This window comes from Puntigrus tetrazona, chromosome 21 (genome assembly GCF_018831695.1).
Source record: "Puntigrus tetrazona isolate hp1 chromosome 21, ASM1883169v1, whole genome shotgun sequence".
Lineage (NCBI taxonomy): Eukaryota > Metazoa > Chordata > Actinopteri > Cypriniformes > Cyprinidae > Puntigrus > Puntigrus tetrazona.
The window spans coordinates 17032750-17058521 of record NC_056719.1 but is presented as its reverse complement, the minus strand read 5'-3'; the positions used below and the strand labels follow the sequence as shown (position 1 = coordinate 17058521).

The 25772-nt window shown below is 39.0% G+C and overlaps 1 protein-coding gene, 1 long non-coding RNA gene and 1 pseudogene across 14 annotated transcripts in view; all 3 read right to left on the bottom strand.

The window, feature by feature from the left end:
- LOC122326133 overlaps nt 1-648 on the bottom strand; it is a 9775-nt gene extending 9127 nt beyond the window's left edge. The window contains exon 1 of the long non-coding RNA XR_006247427.1: nt 590-648. This is a non-coding gene — a long non-coding RNA (uncharacterized LOC122326133). The remainder of the gene's footprint in view (nt 1-589) is intronic.
- Nucleotides 649-704: 56 nt separating this feature from the next.
- LOC122326034 lies at nt 705-4054 on the bottom strand (annotated as a pseudogene).
- A 2479-nt stretch (nt 4055-6533) lies between these two features.
- LOC122326357 (rap guanine nucleotide exchange factor 6-like) overlaps nt 6534-25772 on the bottom strand; it is a 66916-nt gene continuing 47677 nt past the window's right edge. For 4 of the 13 annotated variants that reach the window (XM_043221178.1, XM_043221179.1, XM_043221190.1 and 1 more), the window contains 15 exons: nt 22541-22698; nt 21617-21631; nt 21074-21314; nt 19639-20025; nt 18472-18683; nt 17557-17680; nt 16622-16645; nt 15275-15492; nt 14394-14573; nt 13539-13676; nt 12159-12302; nt 11095-11269; nt 9764-10191; nt 8256-8573; nt 6548-6654 (listed from right to left, as the gene is read on the bottom strand). In XM_043221178.1, the coding sequence (XP_043077113.1) occupies nt 6632-6654; nt 8256-8573; nt 9764-10191; nt 11095-11269; nt 12159-12302; nt 13539-13676; nt 14394-14573; nt 15275-15492; nt 16622-16645; nt 17557-17680; nt 18472-18683; nt 19639-20025; nt 21074-21314; nt 21617-21631; nt 22541-22698 (2785 nt within the window). In that variant the 3' untranslated portion in view covers nt 6548-6631. Of the gene's footprint in view, nt 6655-8255; nt 8574-9763; nt 10192-11094; nt 11270-12158; nt 12303-13538; nt 13677-14393; nt 14574-15274; nt 15493-16621; nt 16646-17556; nt 17681-18471; nt 18684-19638; nt 20026-21073; nt 21315-21616; nt 21632-22540; nt 22699-25772 lie in introns of all 13 variants that reach the window. The other 9 variants (XM_043221180.1, XM_043221182.1, XM_043221186.1 and 6 more) reach the window with 8 other exon arrangements.

The window sequence follows — 25772 nt, the reverse complement described above, 5'->3', positions numbered from 1 at the left end:
ACACAGAGAACTTCACCTGCAATATTACATTATCATATTTAAAAAGCTATGTCAACACTGATGACAATAGATTAGTATTATTTTATTTTTTGTTTCTGTGCATTTAGAGAACTGTTTTATGGGACGTTACACGGACCATGCTAATGCTAACATGTGGGGAATTTTTCACGTTTGTTGGTGCGGTGATAATAGTATAATTTTAGTATTTTTTAGTATAGTGTGTCACGTGTCTACAGCACAGTCGTTCTGATCGTGTCCTAAACTGTACACTTCTCTAATATAGCTGTATTACAAAGCAGAAGACGTAAGGTAACAGGAACCAGGAACGAAGTTAAAGCCTTTTAGGATTGCAATGACAAATGAACTTCAATACAACGACAAAAAAGAAACCTTAACAAAAACGTGCTTGCAATAGATTTACCGACAAGTCCTTTACTACCTTTATTAAATCTGCATGCGCTGCACTGATATTTAGAGCACATTAATATTTGTGACGTTTATTTGGAAAGGATAGAGATTCGACAGGAACGAAGCGGGAGAACTGTGTAAAGCACCACAAGCAAGGCCTTAAACGTGATGTGCTCCTCACCCACTTTTCTTTTCTTTACAGTCCGAAGCGTGCCTTCACTAATCCCATGACTGCTGCTCCTGCTCCTGCTGCTCGCCTGCGTCCTGCTGCTCCGCTCCTCTCTGCTCCTGCTACCGCTCCTGCTACCCCCGGTCCTCCCGCCGCTGCTACCATCGCCGCCCGCTGCTCCTACTACTCCTCCTCCTATTAGCGTTAGTGCTGTTTTAGTGTAACCTTTAGTTCTCTGATTCCGAGCCTCCCGTTCAATTACTTCCTGGGCTTTTCTATACATCTCATTAGTGTAGTGCCGTCCTCCGTTCTCCAGCACCATCTTCTCAATCTTCTTCAGCAGCTCGGCGACCTGAGAGCGGTTCTTCGAGTCTCTGTTGTTGAACGAGTGAAACCTGTCACCGCACTCTCGTTACCGAGAGCCTTGAGATCATTGTTTTCACTGATGTACGCTTCTACATCAGTTTCCTCCAGCTGATCTCCTCTGGTGAACAGAATGATTGTGTATCGAGTAGCTTCTTCTCCAAAGTTCTCCCGAATCCATTTCACCGTGTTTTTCTCCTCGGCTGTGTATCTCACGTCCAGCCTCATGACCAGCAGAAATACGTGAGGACCAGGAGCGGACATGTACACGCACTTCATCACTTCGGCTTTCAGCTGTTCTGGACTCGTAGACGTATCGAACAGCCCCGGGGTGTCGACCACCGAGATGTTCGCTGACAGATGCATTTGACAACGTCTAGTGATGGAGTTGGAGGACATGCCACTCTTAAACACCACGTCACCGAAGATGGTGTTTCCTGCTGAACTCTTTCCTGATGCAGTTTTACCCAGCAGTACAATCCTGAAATCTGAGGAAGACGGAGGAATTTAAGATGTTAATTAAAAAATGGTAACAACTTTGCGGTAAAAAAAAAAAAATGTTAACAACTTTGCGGTAAAGAAAAAAAACGGTAACAACTTTGCAGTAAAGAAAAAAAACGTTAACAACTTTGCGGTAAAGAAAAAAAACGTTAACAACTTTGCGGTAAAGAAAAAACATTAACAACTTTTGCGGTAAAGAAAAAACGTTAACAACTTTGCGGTAAAGAAAAAAAACGTTAACAACTTTGCGGTAAAGAAAAAAAAACGGTAACAACTTTTCGGTAAAGAAAAAAAACGTTAACAACTTTGCGGTAAAGAAAAAAAACGTTAACAACTTTGCGTAAAGAAAAAACGTTAATAACTTTTGCGGTAAAGAAAAAACGTTAACAACTTTGCGGTAAAGAAAAAAAACGTTAACAACTTTGCGGTAAAGAAAAAAAACGGTAACAACTTTGCAGTAAAGAAAAAAACGTTAACAACTTTGCGGTAAAGAAAAAACGTTAACAACTTTTGCGGTAAAGAAAAAACGTTAACAACTTTGCAGTAAAGAAAAAACGTTAACAACTTTGCAGTAAAGAAAAAAAACGTTAACAACTTTGCAGTAAAGTAAAGAAAAAAAAAAAACGGTAACAACTTTGCGGTAAAGAAAAAAAATGGTAACAACTTTGCGTTTGCTTACTGTTGGGCCTCTACTCCTCAAGAAGATTAAATATGACAGAAAAAAATGTATTAAATAGGTTTGAACATAATTTCAAATCTTTTTTCATGAGAAAAACCTGGGTTAGCATCGTTTTGAAAAAAAAAAAAAGTGCATAATGTATGAGGACACCTCATTTAAAAAGTGTATATCTAATACTTGAAAAGTCATGGAATTATATACCACAGTCCATGACCTTTCATTATCTTTCAGATATAACGGGAAAAAATCTAATAATATTTACCAACTTTTGAGTCCAAACTTTTTCTGGCCATCTCTTGTATCAGTCTTTTTTCTTCTTCGATTGCCTCGTTCTTTAGGAAGATCTCCTCGCTATAGTTTTGTCCTCCATTGCTCTTCACCATCTCGTCAATGCTCTTTAAGAGCGCTGCGATCTGGTAAGGATCGCGTTTATTTTTGCCGTTTATCGTATGAAACCTTCGCTCAAAGCTTTCCAGCAGCTCTTTAATGTTTCCGCTCTCGTTGATATCGGTTTCAGTTGTGATAAACAGCGCCATTGTGAACTTCACCACTCGTGCTCCAAAGATCTTCTGAATTCGCTCCACGGCGCTCCTCCGCTCCTCTCTGAAGGTCTCCGGGTGGACGACGAGCAGGAACGCGTGAGGACCGGGTCGGGAGAGACGCAGGCTCTTCTTCATCTGCTCCCCTAGCTCTTCATCGGTCAGCTGAGTGCTGAAGAGTCCTGGCGTGTCGATGATGGAGACGTTTCTGTTTTCGACTTCCCCTCGCTGCATCTCGCTCTCTCTGCTCCCGCTCTCTTTAAATGCCTCTCGGCCCAGTATTATGTTTGCTGTCGCTCTCTTTCCTGCTCCACAGAGTCCCAGTAACACGATCCTCAGATCCTCTGAATCTCTTGTTTCCTCCGACCCTGCGAAAGACGTCATGTCAGTTTGATTAGCTGACCGAAATGCATTTCAGGGCCCATATTCACATGTTAACAGCGCATTAGTTGTTTGTTCCTGTTTTGCCCTCAGGTTCCTGATTGCCCTCTTGGATTTTGACCCTGGACTATTGCCTGTTGACTACAAGTCTCTCTCACCCTTGGTTTTTCCTGTTTGCCGGTATTCGGGCCTTGCCTTTTCGACCACGCCGTATTTTTAAGATCGACAAGTTTTGATATTTGCGAGCAACAGAAACTCTTTTGTGACCTTTGTTTAGCTGACCAATGAGAAGTATTTCTTTCTTTCTATATGACTATTTAAAATTGGATAATTTATCACAAACTAAGAGTACATTTAAGATACTTTACTTTAAGCAAAGAAATAAAGTGCATTTCTGGCCGGTGAAGGAACGTATGTTCGGTTATTTCCTTGTTCTTGTGTTTGAGAACATTTTACGGTCACCATTTAGTTTGTCACTGCTTGCATTAACCCATATCATCATGTGTGAGTCTGTCTAAATACAAATTTAAATAAAAATAAAAATAAATAAACTGACCTTTTAAATACTTTCGCTGAGAGTATATCTTACTGATCTGATGCTGAACAGCCAACAAATTATTGCCAATAGAGAAAAGATTTCACCCAGAACTCATTTTTATTTTTTAAATGTAAGATGGTGGACAGTGGAAAAGGAGAAAAAGTCAAAACGCCGCACTTTTTCTTCCAGTGTTTACCTTTAATGTAGCCGTGGCAGTGTAAAACTAGTTCAACTAGTTCTGTGTGTAAACTACCAATACGGAAGTGTTTCTTCACACAAAATGTCTTTTTCGGTTCGATGTAAGCATATTTTGTTTAACTGACCTGAACGTTCACTTGCATGTTTTCTAGATACGTCTTCCATGTTTTCTCCGTTTCTGTGCACTTTCTCTCTCTCCGTGTTGTGGCAGTGCTGCCAGCAACGTTTGCTTTCACTTAATAAAGTAGGAGGAGCGAGGCAATTACACAAGGAAGGTGTTTTTCAGTAAGAGTGAACTATACGGGTTAGCATGTGACTGGATACGGCCTTATAGCCTACGCTGCAAACAGAAAATACAGAAGGAAGGGAGATGCTACGGGATTGGATAGCATGGAAATGTATGATGTGTGTAAAACAGGGAATGATATATGCAAACAAAAAGGCTCCAGCTAGAAAATCTGATTTTTTTGGTTTGCGTGGCCTGTGCTGGTGAAATTTATTTTTATTAAAACATTTTTTTAAATAATATTAGTTACCATCCATAAAACAGCTTTTAATGCCTCAAACCTTAATGATTTGAAATCCAGTAATTCCTAGATTTATTTTCATAAATTTGACAACTCATGAACACATGAAGTCACCAGAGCAGCAGGCAAGCTTGGGATACGGGAAAAGCTTGCGCTCAATAAACGGAAATATTTATTCATCACATTGATAACTAAAAAGTGTTCTCGTCTTAAGACAACTTCTATTCCACGGGTTATTGTCGCTCCCCCATAAATACATGAATGCCAGTAAAAATATTTGTTAGCCAATGCTGTGGTGTCGTGTAATCAAAATCACATGACCTCTCAAATGTCCAATCATATCTGAGGGCGGAGCCATCATCTAAAAGGAAGCACATTGCGTGAAAATTAATTTTAAACAAAACAATCCTGCTATTTTTTGGTCCAATGTGCTTATGACATGCTTGTTCAAAATAAAGTATAATTTTGTATGTACAAACTATATATTTTATATTATATTATATCAAATTTCCTATCGTTCCACTTCAGGAAACATGGTTTTGAAAAGTGGGGCAGTATTTTAGTCAGTCCAAAATGTGTACGATTCAAAAATGATTAAATTGCTTAATTGCTGCTTGTAGCTTTATTTACTGTACAATTATTATTAGTAATATTACCATAAATCCACGTTAATGAGGGGCATGGTCTTTCATTTACTCTCGCGCCACACAGAATGTTGCGATCTTCGACCTGGACTGCATTTCCCATCATCCCTTGCACCGCTCGTCACAGATCACACGCTCACCTGAATCACTTTACACACAGTATTTAAATTGGATTCAGACCCTGTTGTAATCTAATTGTTTCAGCGCTCATCACTCACCTTGTGATAGTTATGTTAATGAGCCAGAGTTTTTAATTATGTAGTTTAATTTAAGAAATTCTTTTAACCTAAAAGGCTAATTATGTTCCCTTTGTGCTGGGTTTCTTTACGACACAGATATTGTGTAATCCCGAATCGTTTCGTATAACCCTTTCTGGATTACAGTCTGCCGTCAAAATAATTTTCTTGACATTTAATAATTCCGGCTTCTGTAAGAACAGGCTACAACCGGCTAGGGTCCTCAGGAGAACGAGGCGAGCCGGAAATCAATCTTTGTGTTTACACACGTGACGTAATGACGCGGTGACGTGCTCGAATTTCCCGCGAAAACTCTCAAAAAAAAAAAAAAAAAAAAAAAAAAAAAAAAATTTCAAGCTAATCGTTTTGAATCGAGACAGTTTTGATCACTGGCTGGTTGTGTGCTTTCTCAAATATTGATTTTGGATCATTTTAAATGCTCTAACTCCAGCACAACCGTAACGGAGGATCATTTAAATTTGTCCATTAATAATGAAACTATTCTAAGTGTTCTAAGGTCAAAAGTTAAGCTAGCTGTGTTGACGTTGGATCAATCGATCCAGTAACACAGAGCCCTTCGACATTCCAAACAGACAACAAGTAACTTCTGCCCGGTAACAGGAGCAGCCACAACCCCAGATTTATTTCAACAAAATAGTGAAAATACAGTTTATATAGTGGACTCTCTTCTCAGCTGTACATGATCGGAAACATTCATTTACAACGAAACATACAGTAAAAAAACCCTTTATGCTTATTCCATTAATACAATCAAAATGCTGTTCATAGCAAAACAACGTTACTAAAAATAACAAGAAGAAAAGCATCAGGTAAAGTAAATGATAAAAATGTAATACTCCAGTTTATGTCCCTTAATATAATACATTTATTTGTTTCATTTCAACCCTATACATCTAAGGTTAAGTTCATGTACAAATGTATTTATCTGCTTACGGAGATCAACGACTATTAAACCATTTGCATTCTATACAAAACGTCCCGTTCAAAGAGCATGAGCTAACAAGGAATGAAAATGCACATCTAGCATATAAATATATTTTCCCTTGACAAGCGGTATCGATCTCGCTCACTATGTACAACGACAGGAGCAGCAAGTCCAATAGCTGAGACTGTACAAATCAGACGACGCATCGTCCTTATTGCGTACAAAAAAAAAGCAGGCAGAAGAAACGCTGTAAACCGAGAATGTGTGTAAACACGCCAGGTGCTGAAAGCGAGAGCCCGTTCGGCTCCGCAGACAAACCAGAGGAGTACCGTGGAGGTGTGTCGACGCGTGCCGGATGCGAGAGGTGCGTGAAAACAAGACGTCGGCTGAAGGAAGCGTCTGGAGAGATGTCGGCGGCCGAAGACGTCCGTCTCGATGATCGAGGGTGCGACCCCAAAGACCCGAAGAGTCTCCGGCGTGACCTGGAGTGTCCGGCGTCCAATCAGACGGCAGAGACCTGCTCATCTGAAACACACGGGACAGGCACAGGAAGTGAGCCGAAAGCATCTGCGCTGAACGCTTCATCAACACCGACTCCACAGCAAAGCCATTTACAAGCAAAACACGACCAGGCCACATTTCACCCCGATGTAAGTACACACCCAAGTCTGTTTTCTACAACGAGCGCTTCTTTCAGCCGGACTGGAACGGCTCTGTGCGTTTCGTTCACGCAGAATGTCCTTTTTTCCATAGCTTTTGTATGTTCATGCTCTAGATGGACGTGCATGACTGTCTTGCATCTTTTGCAGCATCTCGCATGTAAAAAACGTTTAAATGCCACTTAAAACCCATTCCTGAGTGCGTTTGTAGATGCAAAGGCCCCTTACACTGTAAAGCATTTCTATATCGCTGCAGTAGGTGAATAATATATGAACAAAACTTTCAAAATAATAACAGAAGTACCGCTGAAGGAAATAGAGGTATGTTAAAGATGTCAAATTTACATTTTTTGAACGTTACTCTGCACCCTTACCTCATTTAGTCACGAATATGCAAATTAGCCCCACTTCCAGCCAATCACTTCAGCTCAGGCTACCTTCTCCACTTTCACTTTGCAAAATGATGAATGATGCTAATTTACACATCCATGACTCCATCTGTGTTTTGTCATCGTTCTGAATCTGATCCAGACCTAATCTTTGACAACAATGTGATCTGAGTGTCTATTTAGTGCAAACAGTCCAAATAAGGTGGCATCCATTTAATAATTTACACTCAATACGTTATTATTACATACCGTTTTATAGCGTACTGCAATACTGAGGTGCAGATAATTGCCACTTTTTGCAATAAGCGCATAAAAACCTGCTATTTTAACAGTTTAAATAGAATCTATAACTATTTGGACTTTCTTAGCGATGGATGCTATTTACACTTAAAAGTAAAAAAAATGCATGAAGGTACCACAAGTTTTTTACAATTAAGAGCTTGTATCTTGTAGAGGACCTGTTCTTTCTTGCATTCAATACAACTAAATCTTCTGGGGTCCATGAAAGTTTTAAGAAAAAGATCAAAAAAGCCGCCTTAAAAAAAAAAAAACACTGGTGGAGAAAGAGTTAAAAGAGTTTCCATTTGCATGAAACAACACGATAAAAAAAGCTAATAGCCCAAAATCCAAAAACTGATCAATGCATGAGAAACAAATGTAGTGTCCTGCCTTTCTATGTGACCCTGTAGCATAAAACCTTAGGTCGCTAGGGTATATATTTGTACGGGTCAAAGTTATACACTTTTTTTATGCCAAAAATCATTACGATATTAAATAAAGACCATGTTGCATGAAGATATTTAGTACATTTCCCACCATAAATATATGAAAAAGTAATCCTTACTTAGTTATATGCACTGCTATTGAGATTTTTCAAATAGTTGCATCTCGGCCAAATATTATCCTACCCCAGCAAACCAAACATCCATCAACGGAAAACTTAATTTATTCAGCTTTCAGATGATTTACGCGATTCAGTTTGAAAAAAACAGACACTTATGACCGGTTTTGTGGTCCAGGGTCACAGATCTAGGGCAATGCAGTCAAAGAAAAATCGTGTTTTCGTCGCATAAAATACCATTGAGTTGCTGGGACTGAGGGGTGAAATGCGAGCCGGACGCGTTTCTCTGGCCGGCAGGGTTCGACCACATACCCTCCTCACTATCAGCGTGAGAATGGAGAGTAACACTGGGCGGTCTGGACAGGCAGGGCTCGGCCAGGCTGTGTCGCAGCTTGCACCTCTGCAAGGCCACGCTATACTCGGGCGGCTTTACGTGGCTCGGCCGCGAGGATCCTCCGTCCTGCGCGTCGCCCAGCGTCAGGCCCTGGTAGCCCGGCGGGGTCGGGGGCGGCGCTTTGAACCTATCGTCTTTGCAGGGTGACGTTACACAGTACACTGGCAGGAAGCAGGCGGAGAGGTGCAGGAAGTGAGGTGATGAAGGGGAGGGGGCACAGAAAGAAACAAAACACACACGGACACACATACACAGACACAAAGCAAACATTAATGAATGAAAAGGGGTACGTAAATCAAAAAGACGTTCACTAAGACACTGACACAGCTGCACCAATCACAACACAGATCTGCATTAACCCTCGCTTGACACAAACCGGGCACAGTTCGGAGATAGTAACTGGTCAGTCTCGTTTACAACCGTTAATTAATCATTCGCCTGTGACAACTGATTAAGAATTCGTTAAAAAGCACCCCTATCATGGATTTTTGAAAATGATCTTTCATGCGGTGTGTGTAACGCAGCTTTAAGTGAATGATACCATCCTGCAAAGATTTAAATCTGAACGCGCACCGCGTGTGAAGTTATTGTCGGCTCTGAGTCACTCAAAAGAGTCGTTTTTAAAACGAGTCCCGAGCCGCTTCATGTTGACGTCCAAAGTTAAACCCACTCGTCGATCTTTTCATGTTGGTTCTGAATGAAAACGCAGGTGCGTTCTTCGCCACTAGATGAAAGCTCACAAACACGGCTTTAAATACAACGGACCAATCACTGGAGGCGTTTGGAAAAATGAATCGTTCAAAGAAATCGTTTGGGAGTCGTTGAACAAACAAGTTAAAAGTAAATGCATATTATAAGAAAACGAGTGTTTGTTTTTTGGGGCTCCTATGATATAATCCTTTCAAAATCCATATTAAGGGCAATTTAATAATAAATATAATGTTAATAACAAAAAAAAGTCTAAAAAAATAATAACAATATTATATTATATAATATAAAGTATTAATTAAATTTATATATATATATATATATATATATATATATATATATATATATATATATATATATATATATATATATATATATATATTTGAGCAGGCTACACTTTAAAAACACAGCCCTAATATGAAAACATTAATATTCATTAATTTTTTTACAATTTTGCCAGCGCCCACATATTTGACTTGGTCACCAGTTTGTGCCCTATTTGTGTGAAGCACAGGACGTCCCGGGTGAATCGTTCTACTGATATAAGTGTCCTAGAGGCATCAAGACACAAGCGAGCCAGAAGAGCTGCACGTTTATCATCGGTGCAAGCTGCTGGTGTCACACGCACAGGGCCGGAGCTCACCTATCAGTCCCTTCTCTGTGCTGGACGTGACCGTCTTGTACGAAGCGTCTGTGCTTTGCTGATCTTGCGTCTTGCGTTTGACGGTGCCGTAGCTGCCCTCGTAGGTGTCCGACAGGGAGCTGGAGGACGTCCAGCTCTGTCTGGACTGACTGAGCTCGGATCCGTCTCTGGAGCAGCTGTCCTCGGGCAAACTCGGGCCGATCTCCACCTCGGCGATGGGGCCGCCCATGGGCGTGTGGCGGTGGTTGAGCAGGCCCGGAAGGGTCTGGAGGTTGTCGTGAGAGTTACTAGAGCAGGAGGTCCAGCTCCCGCGGCCGCTGTCGGCCAGCTCAGAGACGGACATTTGCTCGGGGACCGTCAGCTCCTCGGCGCTGCTGGAGAACGTGAAGCCGGACTCCCTCGCGGCGGGGTGTCGCGCCGAAGATGAACTGAGATGAAAGAAAAACACAGCGACTAAACAAACTTTGCATTCAACTACGGAAAATTGTGCACAATTGAAAAACTAACGGCATTAATCACAACTAAAAGTTTTCTTTCACATAATATATGTAACCCTGGAGCATAAAACCAGTCTTAAGTTATTGGGGTAATATACATGGGTCAAGATTTTTATTTTACTTCAAAAATCATTAGGATATTAAGTAAAGATTGTGTTCCATGAAGATATTTTTACCTTTCCTACTGTAAATATATTAAAAATATTTTTTCATTAGTAATATGCATTGCAGACAACGTAATTTGGACAACTTTAAAGCTGGTTTTCCCAATATTTATATTATTTTTCTGCATTCTCAGATTCCCAATTTATTTTATTTATTATTTAAATATAAATATATTACATATTACATATATAAATATTCATACATATATAAATATTCATATATATATATATATATATATATATATATATATATATATATATAATATTTACATTATATTAAATAATTGAGCGAAGTGAAGTCACGATTCCATTAAAACATGAACCAATAATTCTACTTAAAATCTACTTAATTAAAGGTAAACCATACATTCACTTTATTTTGTTAAATTTCTCAGAGAACAAGAATTATCTTCTAACTGCATCTCAAGAAAATATATCTTGATTTAAGGATGTTGTATTGGAAGACAAGACAAAAATACTGAGATAGTCGTTTTTACAGTGCATGCAACATTTAATGCCATGCACTTGTTAATATTTCGAAGCCTACTGCCTTAAACCTAATGCAAGCCTTTTAAATGAAACCCTGAGAATGTCTACTCTATCTCATTACAGCACAGACACGAATCCAGCCGAAGCCCGAGGCCCTCTGAGGTGTTGTGGGATACTCTACCTGGGTCCAGGCTGACTGCAGTCGGCCGGAGCGTTTGCGTGCGTGTCAGACGAGACGCTGACGGCGGGTGCTGCGGGCACTGAGTCCACGGAGCCGTTACTGACAATGCTGGAGCGGGACGAGATCTCGCTGGAGTCGGAGAGGTCAGATCTGCCAGCGGGCAAGAGAGCGTAACCTACGAGAGAGAGAGAGAGAGAGAGAGAGAGAGAGAGAGAGAGAGAGAGAGAGAGAGAGAGAGAGACAGAGACTCACTGGACGTGAGCGGAGATTCAAAAGCTGTGCAATGCAATACAACGATGAGTGAGAAATGAATCAATAAATGTTCCTCAAAAGCCCGATTTATCTAGAAACAACAACAACAAAAAGTCTGCATGATCAAGTAAAGCAAAGCTGCTTTATCTCAAAATATTACTAACACTAGCTTTACATTTACTTCATATTAGGTGACCTACGGTAGACTTGCATTTAAACGGTTCAATGCACTTACTGTATACATTGAACTTAATACCGTAAGTACATCTGTAATTAATTTCTGTAATTACACTGTAGACCCATCTCTTACACTCAAACCTGCCCGTATCCACCTCAAAAGCAGCAGAACACACTGTACTTATTTTCTGATGTAAGCACGCAGCAGTCAAGCCCACTTAATATGAAGTGTGCCCCGGTTTTCTTACGCCTGCGCACCACACAGAACCACTGGCCTTTATTATACCCCCGCTGAAAAGCTCACATCATTACAGACAAGCAGAACTACGACACACGAAAACATCCGCTGATCCTGACGTTTTTCACTCGCCTTCCGTCAAACAATAACACTTTGCTTTTGTGCAAAACATCTCGAGTCACGCACAAGCACAGGCTGACCGCGAACCAGCGACCAGAGGCTCTGAACTACACGGTTTTCCTCCTCCCGTGTCTGCCTGCCTGCCGCTCATCCTGCCTCGAGAGTCTGAAGGGAGACCCGAAGCGCTTGCGAGTCTCTTCCTGTCCCTGTCTGCTCTCTTCCTGCCTGCCGCTCTGACGGGTCATCCTGAGGATCTGTCTCTGAAGGAAAGCCCCACCTATGCCGTACGAGCGTCCGCCCGCCGTCTTGCCGCAGACCTCGCTGGCCAGAGACGAGGACGATCCCGAGAGATTCAGCTGACCGCAGTTCTGTCTGGGAGCTCCGCCCGCTGCGAGAGGATGACGGGGACAGTTCAGAAACACTGAAGATGGAGCAGAACTTTACTTCATGGGAAGTTGTAGTTAAACGTTTTTTAAAAAAAGGTCTTATCATATTTAATATATCAGGTCTTTACGGCTCATATGTGACCCTGGAGAACAAAAACAATCATAAGCAGGCATTTTTAAAACAATAGCCAATTATATGGGCCAAAAATACATGCCAAAAAGGATATTGATATCATTACGATATTATAAAGATATTTTGTAAATGTCATACTGTACATGTAACAAAAATTTTTTATTTTTTTAAAGTTTTATAAAGATATTTTATAAATGTCATACTGTACATATAACAAAATTATTATTATTATTTTTAAGTTTTATAAAGATATTTTGTAAATGTCATACTGTACATGTAACAACATTTAATTTTTTTTTTTTTTTTGTAAGTTTTATAAATATATTTTATAAATGTCATACTGTACATGTAACAACATTTAATTTTTTTTTTTTTTAAGTTTTATAAAGATATTTTATAAATGTCATACTGTACATGTAACAAAATTTATTTATTTTTTTAAAGTTTTATAAAGATATTTTATAAATGTCATACTGTACATGTAACAAAATTTATTTTTTTTTTTAAAGTTTTATAAAGATATTTTGTAAATGTCACACTGTACATGTAACAAAATTAAAATTTTGGCCAAATTCAAAGGAAGTTTTGGATTTTTTTTGCACTCTCAGATATCCAAATACTGTCCAGCCACAGCAAACTCCTAACAAACTATACGATAACGGAAAGCAAATTATTAATATTCAGCTTTCAAATGATTCGATTACCTTTTACACAGTGAATTTGGTCCAAAAGGGACAAAACACAGCTGAAAAAGACATAAAGATCAGCTCTGTATCTCCAGTAATTTCTTAAGGTTTAGTTTGATGGCCAAAACATATAACGCAATGCAATATAATGATGATTAAGTGTTCCTTAAAAGCCTGATTTTTCTAATATAATGATTTCTAGATCATCAATTGTTTCCAGTAATCGTTTATCCTAAAATATTAGCAATAAAATCCATTTTTCTTTTTCTAACTTTACGACAGCAAAAAGACACGTGGAGCTCAAGCTAAAGATGGATGTTAATATAGTTACACTATTACTTTCGTTGATTTTAAATCCTTTTGATAACTTTAAAATGTACGTGTGAAACACAGCTACCAGCTCTTGAAGCGCAGGAACTGGACGCCTGCGTGTTTGTTTGATTTGATCGTACCCTTTCGAGGAGATCCCTGCGGGGAGATGGTAGGACTGGAGTGCAGGGACGAGACGGTGGCCGTGTCTTCGGGTCTCTTGAAGCCCGGCTCATCGGCGGCGCCAGCTGCTTTCTTCAGCGTCTGAGGTGAGTTGGGAGCTGAAAAGCACAGAAGACGCTGCCTCAGTTCAGACAGCAGAGGGAGCCGTACTCTAAACCATCACATCACTTCCTGAACGGAGACGTACGCACCAGCTCCACCAGCTTCACATTCATTTAGTTAGATTTTTGCGACTTTTCTTGAAAGTTATAGTGCAGATAGAACAGGAACGAGGGTGAGAAGGTGCCATTATCACCAAAAAAAAAAAACACCATTACAAATATAAAAGCATTCCTAAATCAAGATACGTTAACTTGACAAGCAACATGCATTTGTGACTTTTATTTTGTAATTAAGACACATAATCATGTTTATTTATTTATTTATTTAATCTAATATCATAAGTAACTTTTCTTATAAAGCGCATCCGTCGTGATTTTAGACTTACGGATATTTGTAACAGAAAAAAAAAAAAAAAAAATTATGAAAAGCGATGATCTGGCGGATTTTGAAATTGCACAAATAATAATAAAAAAACAACAGCGACTCTTAGTCACACTCAGAAAGTGTATATGGCATTCCAAATAAAAAATAACGTTTTAATATAGTATGTATTAAAATTAATCATTTGTATATTAAATGCTTTGCTGTATTAGTAATAAAATGTAAATGTTTTTATAGTCTTCATTTTTGCAGACTCTTATTATGAAAAGGACAAATAACGATACGCTTCAGGTTATGCCTTTTTTTGGTTGTTATGTAAAAGGGTCACGCACCGAAGGCAGCGGACAGGTCTTTGGCGAGGCTCTTCTTGCGGAGAGGATACAGGCTGACGGGAGGAACCTGCAGCACCTGAGACACTCGGTTCTGAGCCTTGGCTGAAGACGCGCCGGAGCGCATGGACACCGGGGACATGTCGGATTTAGTGGAGCGCCGCTCGCTCAGGTTCTTAGACACTGCAGGAAAACACACAGACGTTACATATGGAAAAGCATGCATGAAAAAAGAAAGTCCAGCCGGGGTGTGTGGTCACCCTACATTTATTAAGAGTCCAAATACCTTCTTTGAAAGCTAGGCTATAGTCAGGCATGCAAATGTTTTTTTTAAATAAAAATATAGTACAGTACGCTCATTTTAAGCATGGAAATTATTCACGTTTTATTTACAACACCAGTCCAAAGTCGCTGGGGTGTATTTGTATCAAAAACACATTAACAAACCATACATCAATTGAAAGTTTATTTAATAGCTCCCAGATGTTTTGAAAAATTTAATCTTAGGGCGGGTTTTGTGGTACAGGGTCCAAAAAATTTATAAAATAAAAATAAATAAAAAAAATATATATGTATGAAGTGCAATAAATTATAGAAAATTCTAATTGCATTGTACTTTTAATTGTAATATAAAATCTTTTTATTTTAATCTATATTACTATTATTTATTATTTTTTATAATAAAAAAGAATAAATGCAATAATACTATTTTGCTATTATTTATTTCTTTTTTAATAGTTATATTTATTTAGTTATATTACGTGTAGCGTGATCACCAGACGCATCCCTGGCTACAGTGACAAAAACCCCCAGCTCACACATTTCTTTAAAGAATTGTTTTCACGTAAGAAGCTGAGTAACTAAACAGATATCAGAGTACACACGTGTGCTGTAGGCCGCTTCGCACTGCAGAGACATGATCTGAAACTTCTCCTCGTCCGTCTCCACCTCCAGGTGGGCCAGGTACTGCTTCACCTTGCGCGCCATCTGGGCGTCCTCGTACAGCTTCTTGGCGTTGAGCAGGGAGCTGCGCCTCACACGCTTCTTGTGACTGCCCTGAACGTCCAGCAGGTTTGAGTTGGTGCTGCCCTGACTCAGAGACCTGAGGAAACACACGAGGAGTGAGGAAAACAGCGACAGACACGCCAGGCTTCATTCCTGTGAGGCGAGCTTCACTGATAAACGGGAGGACAGGCACAAACAGAAAAAAATAGCAACATCCACAAAAGTGGAATGGTTTCACGAATAAATAAAACTTGCTGATATATATATATATATATATATATATATATATATATATATATATATATAAATAATATATAAAAAATTAATCTTCCAGAACGCTAGTGTATATATTCAATATATATATATAAAATTAAATATATTTTATATATATATATATCAGCAAGGACGCAAATAAATTTAAGCATATATATTAATATGCATATATAAATATTTACATGTACATGCATTTTTTCTGATTTAAAATCTTAAACATAAAATATTTGTCATATATACATGCATGTGTTTGTATTTATATATACATAATAAATACACACAGTATAAACATATATTAAGTACACTTTTGCTTGACATCACTAAAAATATATAAAAAAATTTTTTTCAAATTATAAATATATATTTTCAAAATCCTGAAATAAAATGCATCACGATTTCCACAAAAACAGGCGGCAGCTGTTTTCAACATTAATAATCATAATAAATGTTTCTTGAGCTGCAAATCAGCATATTAGAATGATTTCTGAAGGAAAATGAAAATTTTAACGTTACTTAAAATTGCAATTGCATTTAATAATACTTAACAGTAACACTTTTTCATAAAAATAAATGCCTTGGTGAGTAGAGACCTTTTTTCAAAATTATTTAAGCTCTGAACAAACATTGAGCATATTTTGTGTAAATTGAAATGATTCCCAACAGTAGTGTTTATCTGCAGAGCTCTGTTTGTAAAAGTCCCTCCGTTCATCAGTGAATATGAAACATTAAACCTTGCTGCTCTAAGCAAACGATGACTACAGCGGCGTGACGCAGCCATGCAACCAGTTCAGTGCCATTAACGCAAAAATACACGAATACATCAAAAGCGATGACCACGATCTGTTACGTGAAGATCAGCGAGAGGAGAAGATGAGAGAGAGGAAGGAAGAGTCGCAGGAGTTGCGTGTCCAGGTTAAAGGTCATGACGCATTCAGGACATGCAGCACACTTACCCTAAACTCTTCCACCTCTTCTTCCTGTAAGCAAAGCCCGTGAGAGGCAGAAACCAGGTGAACAGAGAGAGAGAAACACTCAGACAAGACAGAAAGCACCACCCACAACAACTAAACTTGATCCTATCAGAGGAGGAGAAAACATCTGCTGCACGTGACGTCTAAATAAAAACATCTTTTTATCATAAAAAGGATGTGGTTTTATCTGACTGGACTGTGAAAAGTGAGCGGTCTGCATAAACAGCTACTGGACCAGTGTGTGTGTGTGTGTGTGTGTGTGTGTGTGTGAAATATACACGTAAGACATGTGTCATTATTCTGTAATATATGATGATAATGACAGTAATTGAGCAATTACTGGTTTATAAAGACTCATAAAGCAGTAATTGCTCCTCTGCTGCCATCTACAGGTTATAATGGTGATTTGATGTTTTAATATATATTTTTTTTTACGGAAGTCTTTGTTTGCCGCAGTATATTTTGGTCATCCCATTAAAAATAACATTCAAATTGGATCATTTTGGAGCTTTAACGTGCTGGAAGCACTCAAAGTAACTGAAAAGAGCTTGAATGTCCCTCTTTCAGAAGCTCAAACAAACCCTGAAATGAGTTATGAGTTATGGTTTTCTCTGTCAATGCCGTTTGATCGGTTTATAACAGATTTCTGGGCACAATCTGCATGCTTTTCATTAGATCTCGCAGCAATCTTAAGTCATTTAAAGCAATCTTAAGCATTTAAATGTTTCTCAACAGCTCAAACGAGTAGCGCGGTTTAGTTTAGACTTTTGTTTCAAATGCCCTTCGACGTTTCTCATATGCACAGGAAATGGCAACGCTTACGAGTCGAAGATTTCCCACAGATTTTCCCCATAACAACAGTGAATCACTAAGAGACAAGCGTTTCTGTTCGTGCTGTTGATGTCTGCGATCTTCACCTCTGTCTGAACATGAGCGCCGGGTCCATGTTGGCTGCCGTCATGCGCACCACGTTTCGTATCTCCTTGGCGATCATTCGTAACTTTTCGAAATTCACCAGGCCATCAACACTCGAATCGTTACCTGATAAAGATCAGAGATGAAGGACAGATTCAAGAACTGACATGTGCAAAGTATTTTTCTAGCTGGTTAGAAACGGATCCAAAAATTTAAGTATTCGTAATTAGATCATAGTCAGATTAGTCAGATTATAGTCAGATTAGTTGTTTTTTTTTTTTTAAGAGATAACAAGACTACATATTTTTCACAGAGCGTACTGTTGCTTCTCAAATGTCATGTAGACAATTTAGCAAACCAATAATAATTCTGCTTATTAAAAGTTAGAAACCTGCCCAATGTCTTCTGGGTGTGAAATATTTTTGCCCAGCCTTCCAGAATCAACAGCTACTAAAGGTAAATATAAAATGACCAACTTTTATTTTAGTTACTTTCGTGATCATCAAGAAAAAAATGAGACACCAGACTCCTTAAAATAACTTTAAAACTCCTTAAAATGTCTCTAAAGAAGTAAATATTCCAATACTTTAACAATTAGCAGGTTTACAGTTCTCTGATGATGGTGACCGACATGAAACAAATAAAGCAATGCTCAAGCGGCTAAATAATATTGAATGGATATTTTTATAACTTAATTGTTAGCTTTTTAATCAACTCACCAACCCACAGAGGTTCATACATTTTATTTCATGATGATGTACAATTTTTTTAAGTTAAAAACAGATCGAAAAGTAATCTAAAAAGCAGTTTACGAGCTACGACTTTCACTGTTTATTCCGTAATGAGATACAAACTACAATTTAAAAGCAAGCTGCACAGCTTTGTTATACTGAAGAAGGCGAACTTGATCCACTGACCTTCGTGCAGGAAGGTGAGGTCTTTCTTGACCACGGGAAACAGAGGGATGATGGGAGGCTGTACGCTCTGGCTGCTCAGGATGTTGCGGTATTTGGCCATGTTACGCGATGGGTCGAAGATGTCCTGAAGGTCCCGGAAGAGTTTCTCATACTTACTAGGGAGTTTCTCCCACGTGCTCCTCAATCGAGCTACTGGAGCCAGATTCAGACCGCTGAAGATCACACAAAAAAAAGATGTTCAACCATTTGCAAAATAACACAGATTAAAGCTGCATTTTAAGTTTTGATGACTACCTCAAAACACTTAGGAACCGAGACTTGATAATACGTGTACATTATACATTATGAATATTCTTGTGGGCAACTTATAAATACCTGTTAGAGGGCTGCATGCAAATAAATATAATATTTGCGAAACAGATTTTACAAATGCTTCAGTCCAGCATGTATGTGTTTGCAAGGGTTTTTATTTATAGCATGCAGTCCCACTTTACGTTAGGTGGCCTTAACTACTCTGTACTTACATTTAAATTAACAATTTGATACAATGCACTTATTATATACATGCATGTACTTTTATTTTTAAAAATCAACACATACCACCTAGCATTACCTGTATTTCCCCTTAAAAGTGTTTTGCAATACAGTATGAACACAATAAGTACATTGCACTTATTTTTTTTAATGTAAGCACATAGTGGTTAAGGCCACCTAATACAAAGTGTGACCCAACATGCATCGCAGCACTGAGCAATGCAGCCAATCACAGTCGTATCTGTAGAGTTCTTGAACACACTGGCAATCAGGGGTGTTTAAGTTAAGTCAGGCTCACATTACAGGTTTTTAAAGGCCATTTTAGCCTTGGTTTTGCCCTACCAGACACATTTTGTCTGGTAAAATAGTTATATCTCGTAGTGTGTGATGTTCACGATTTCCAAATCTTATACTGAGTACATGTTTAAGATTTGAGGGTATGAAAATCTGTGCTGAATTGATTAGGATTTTACAGGACCTCCTGTTTTTTGAGCCGGCTTCAGGTAAGAGCTAAGTTCTGTGTGCTTGTTGTTCCTCACGTTATAACAAACCAAGTACAGGCGCGATACGAATACAAGATTAACTGCGCAGTGTAGAGCATCGCTGATTATCCCAGAAGTTTATGAGACTCGCCTAATGATGGCAAACATGGAGTTGAAGTTCTTGCACTCGCGGCAGTGCAGGGCGATCTTGATAAAGTGCTTGACGGTCTTCATGCGTTTGAGAGCGTTGGGCTCGCGCAGGATCTCGGTGGCCACCCAGAAGGTCTCCTGGTTGATGACGTCCTCGAACTGCTTCAGGTGGCTGCTGCCTCCGCCGCCGGGGTCCAGCTTAAAGAGGTCGTCCACGTACTCCGTGGACTCGATGTTGCGAAACAGGCCAAAGTCTCTCATGGAGAGCTGCGCCGCCACCTCCACGGTGCTGAGCTGCAGGAGACCGATCTGACTCTCCCTCAAGAGCTCCTGAGCGTCTTCATCAGAGCACAGCGTCTCCGTCTCCATGTTGTTCTTCAGGTAGTACCTGAGTACAGGCGTGAATGAGGAGATTACTAGAAAGTGTTGCCTATTTTTGCATTTATATGTATATATATAGTCATAAAAAATGGGTCGTTACACTTAAATAAAATTGTGACATGGACAGGTATCTGTAAATGTTATGCAGCAAAAGTTGATTTAAAATGTGTTTAATAATTAAATTAAAGTTTTCCTTTGACAACCAGAAAAAAAAAATTTCAATAGATTAACTTGTTTTATTCATTAACAATTAAATTAAATTAATTACTAAAACACAGAATTTGGTAACAATAAAAAAATATAGTGAGAAAAAAAAAAACATTTAAAATGGCCCTAAATATCTAATGTTTGTTAAACTAAATAAATATATGGAAAAAATGTATGTTTCGTGATTTTAATTAATTAGAAATGCTTTTTGAATAATACATTTTTATTAAACTAAGTAGTTGAGAAAAATGTAAATGGAGTCCAGAAAAATTAAAACAGAAAAAACAGAATTTGGAAAAAAATAAAACTGAATTTTTGGAAAAAAGAAAAAAACGGATTTGATACGGCCCCTAGATCCCCGTGCAAAATTGCTACTTTAATTTAACCGGTGCATAAACAGTACCTTATATGATACAGGAAATTGTTTTATTTATTTACAATCAAAGTGATAATCCCCTTATTAGTGAGGACTTCGGAGTGAACAGAACATGTGTGTGTCATTATTTAGTTGTTAGGAATGCACTTGTCAAAGCGAGTCATTTCCTTATTATCTTCAGCTGGGGTGTTCCCATGACAACGAACACTGTGTGCATCAGCAGATTCGTTAAGGGACGGATGCGTCGCAAAAAATGACATTTTATTCAAAAATGTTTTATACATTAGTGTTTGTATATTAAACATAAAATGTATGTTTTTTTGCAAGAGTCATGCTGACAACAGTAAAAAGACATTTAAAAGAGAATAGTAAGAATTTAAGGGCGTTCATCATTCAAATGTAGTGTGTCTTTTTGGTCACGTCCACCAAAGTCTACCCACACGGTCCTTTTTGTGTTCGAGGTGCTGCTTACCTGCCGTTGAGCTGGATGCGGTCCGCTAGTTTCGAGAGCTGGTCGGGCAGTCTGCGTTGCTTTATGACTCCTTCAGGACTAACGGAAACCTCACACAGCGAGTAGGTCTCCGGGGCGGCGATGAGGCCGAACTCGCTGACCACATGAGAGACCACATCTTTGGCCGTGGTGTCTTTGCTGATGATGATATAGCAGCTCTGCTGGTCGGCCTTGAACACGCGGATCACCTGATCGGGAATGTCTGTTCGCGTCAAGAAGAAGAAAGAGATGGGAGGTGAAGATGCATACATATTCACACCAGGGTCTAAATCTCAGGTGAAATGGAAGGGGAGGTCCATGGCTCAATGACAAGATGTTTGGCTCGGATCTGCTCAAGCAGTGAGCTTCAACACCGTTTGAAGACGAAGATGGGGTTTTGGAAAACAATCCATCAACACGGATGCATTTTCACATGCTTTTGGACATCGAGAGTAAAACGTTTCATGCCACAAACCCATGATCGCGTGCAAATGAGTTCAAAACGTGTACGTAGGATGTACTTACAGTAGAAACCAGCCACTTCGAGGGGGGGGGCGAGAAACACACAGAGGGTAAAGACAAAGAGATAGAGATGTCACGTGACTCAAAAGAGAAAATTCAGTCATCATTTACACCCTTTTGTTGTTCGAATGCCCGTACAGCTCTCTTTGATTTTTGGATCATAAAAGGAGATGTCTTGTCCATGGCAATCAGCATCAAGCTTTTTAAAAAAAGATGCAAAAATATCACATATATGGCACATGCTGTATATTTAAAGTATTATATACATTAAAAATGCCTAGAAATGAAATGTTAGACCAAATTTGTTACAAGCAATGAGATAATGACGAGCACAACAGAAGAAAGCATATGCATTGTATTTTATGTCACAGTTAGGATAACTGTTAAATAAAATGAGTTGGTTTTTCCCCAAACCCTATCTAATCCCTGCAGAACACCTGCAGCATGTGTCACATTGGGACCTTCTGGGATATTTTAGCTTGATGCTGATCACCATACACTGTCATTGAATACGATGCAAACGTGCGGAGGACAATTAAAATAAACATATACTTTTTTGGCCTGAAATAGAAAGAAGGGCACACAGCATCAAAACAACTTAAGGGTGAGCGTGACTCGCTTCTCTTTAACTTCAACTGTTTTACATAATCCTGTGCAGAGGATCTGAAACCTGCCGCAAGCTTTCATTTCAAAGCTCACAGCATGAAAATGATACACTTTAAAAGTGCAAACTAAGTGTTGTGAATTTGTTCAAATAATGGCATGAAATGTGCAATTAAATGAAAATGTATTACGGTATTTTTTTTTAAAATGCACTTAGATGAGCTTAAGTAGGACTAAATAGTAGGTCAATCTGTGAACCGCGTCTGTGGTCATTATATCAGCTGCAGGGGGCTGAACCCGAGCTCCAGTGGTAAGATGTCTTACCTGAAGGGTTAGAAAAGTCCAGAGCGCTAGCGGCCGGCTGAAGCAGGTCAGGGCTGCTGGACGACAGGCTGCCGGGGATGGGCATGATGGCCACGCTGTGCCGGCACTGCTTCGTTCCCACAATGCTGTCGTCCTGAGACTGAGACACGCCGCTGTCACTGCAGACAGAGAGACATGGATTTTCCTCCAGCACAGAAACAACAACACTGCATGTCATTAAACACTCATACAGATTGATGGAAGAGATTCCTGCAGGTTTTCACAAAGGTGCACTTAATTTCAAGCATTGTCTCGAAATGTCAGTGTCTTTCATTAGCATTGATGATTCAACTTCCAACAGATCTTCATGACTTTTTTTATTTATTGCATAAGTAGAAAATATAAAAATATGGAGCTCTGCTCCAAAATGTGGAAAATAAATTCTACTGTAATTTCTGATCACACTGCAAACATCTCAACATTCCTGAATTAAGATACATTTACCAAATGAAATGAGTTTGTGGTTAAAAAAACCCCCAAATACCTGCCAACCGACTTCAAAGGGAAACCCGTTCATACCCCATTGACAGATATTTGTTCTTCTTTTAAACAAACTCGCTTAATTTAATAAAGTTTTGTAGAAAACAAGACGTGTTATGCGTTAAATTTGCATCTCAAGTAAATGATCTAAGAAAGAAAGATGTTTAAATTAAACAAGACAAAAATACTTAATATAAAATATTTGCAGTGCATGACTGAATTTAAAAAAGCATAATTATGAGATAAATTGACAGTCAAAATTAAGAGAAAAAGTCGAAGAGAAGTCGAAATTGAAACATACTATATCTTAATGAGATACAAATATAAAATTATGAGATAAAGAAATCTAGCCCTAAGTCATAATTATGATATAAAGTCATATGTCATATGGCTCTATATTGTTGCTAACTTTCTGTGAATGGATTGTATCTGTGTTGTGTTTTGTTATATTTGTGGCTAATTTAAGACTTTCTGCTCTAATGGGACACCTTTTTAGACCTTTTAAGACCTGCAGAAACCCTGTACATGGACATTTAGGCCGTTTTCACACTTGATTTACTGAACGGGACGAATCAGAGCGAATGTGGATTAAGTGCAGACACACTGCAGCGGACAGGAAGAATGCTCGCTGATGGCCATGAGAAACGCAATGCAAACTGTGACGGCAGAAAGCCTCAGTGTGAAAGCGCTCTAAACGCACACAAACACAGAACGGACGCGCACGCACAAAATCCATGAATGAGACACGAGGCCGAGAGGAGCGAACGCAGCGAAAGAAGGACAGGAACACGTGACGTCTCAGACGAGAGGAAACAGCGCTGTCTCGTGGGTAAACTGTCTGCCAGTCAGACGCTGACCTTTACACAGACGGGCTAATTAACATGCCGCAGTCTCCCTCTCAGAGCAGAGAGATAAGACAGACGATCTGCTCTGAGAGGACAACACTGCCTCTCCGTCCATCACTCCACGACGTCATCCTCATCAACACATCCGATACTGCAGGAAACATCAATACTAGAGGACACAGAACACCCCGAACTGATGGAGATACAAAGCACTTCGCTCAGACGCACGCGTACGCAAGCCCATTCTCACCACAAGAAAAAAAACATGCAATCTTGAGATCAAAAAGCCACCATCTATGAGATGAAATTGAAATCGACACACTGTTATAATTATAAGACAAAAATCATATTCGTGAGATACGAAACTCACATACCAAGTGAGAACTAGGAGATAATAATCAGATAAATCGAAGGGAAATACTGTCTCTTAATACGGTTTAGTTGAAAACAAAATAAAAATTGATAAGTCAAATGTTTCTCATTTTCAGTCATGATTATATACGTCATGACATACCACGTCAAAACTGTAAAAAGTAAGAGATAAACTGATTAAAAATTCACAAAATAAGGCTAAACTTAAAAGTAAGTAAGAGATAATCAGTAAAAATTATCAAGATTAAATTTTTACATTTTCAAGTCAATTATGAGAAGCGTAAAGTTGTGATATGTCATTATAAGTAAAAAAAAAAATTAACTGACTGACATACTAAGCCAAACATTCTGAGACAAGACAAGATAAATTTAGAATAAGATAAAAGTCAAACTGATCTCATCATAATTAAAGATGATGAATTAAAAAAAAAATTCACGTTCTATGATGTATAAAGTCACAATAACACACTTTTAATGTCATGTGGCTCTATATTAGACAGGCTTAGAGTTAATTTTGTTTGAAAATATGGTATTTTTTGTTTTTTTTAAAAAAAGATGAAACACTAATTTCATAGATATACTCTTCATAAATCCTGCTCTTTCGAAATGTTTGCCAGGACTTACATTTTAAGTACTTTACGCTTGAACGAACCCGGTTTCAATTTTAATACTGAACATTTCAGGAAGTTTTCTTTTTTCTGACGTGGCAGAAATGGGCTTCCATACACATGTATAGCGCGCACACACACACGCACGCACACACACACACGCACACACACGCACACACACGCACACACACACACACACACACACACGCACACACACACGCACACACACACACACACACACACACGCACGCACACACACACACACACACACACACACACACACGCACACACACACACACACACACACACACACACGCACACACACGCACACACACACACACACACACACACGCACGCACACACACACACACGCACACACACACGCACAAACACGCACAAACACGCACAAACACGCACACACACACACACGGATGGAGATTTATAAGGCTCCTACAAATAGTGTGTGTGAGTACCATCATACATACTACACAGAATGTTACCAGAGTATTAAACTAGTATGATGCACTGCCAGGTCGTGTTACAAACAGAATTCGTGATTTCACAAAAACAGGAAGCAAAAAGAATGACCACGACACAGGAATTATGAAACTGCACTGTTCATTTACATTAGGAAAACATGTTGACCAATTACAGGCAACACCTAACCAGGCACGACGCGATACACGCGCTCTCGTCTTCATCGGTTGTAGCTTTAGCCGTTTAGTCATATTATATTAAATGGCATCCTCTGATTGGCCGATGGAAATGTCGTGCCTGGTTAGGACGCAACTCTTTATGGAAACACAGGAAAAGTGTGAGTGAAATGTGTCGTGAACATGCACGATAAGCGTAAGCGCAACAAGACACGTGTTGAAACACAATGCTGAC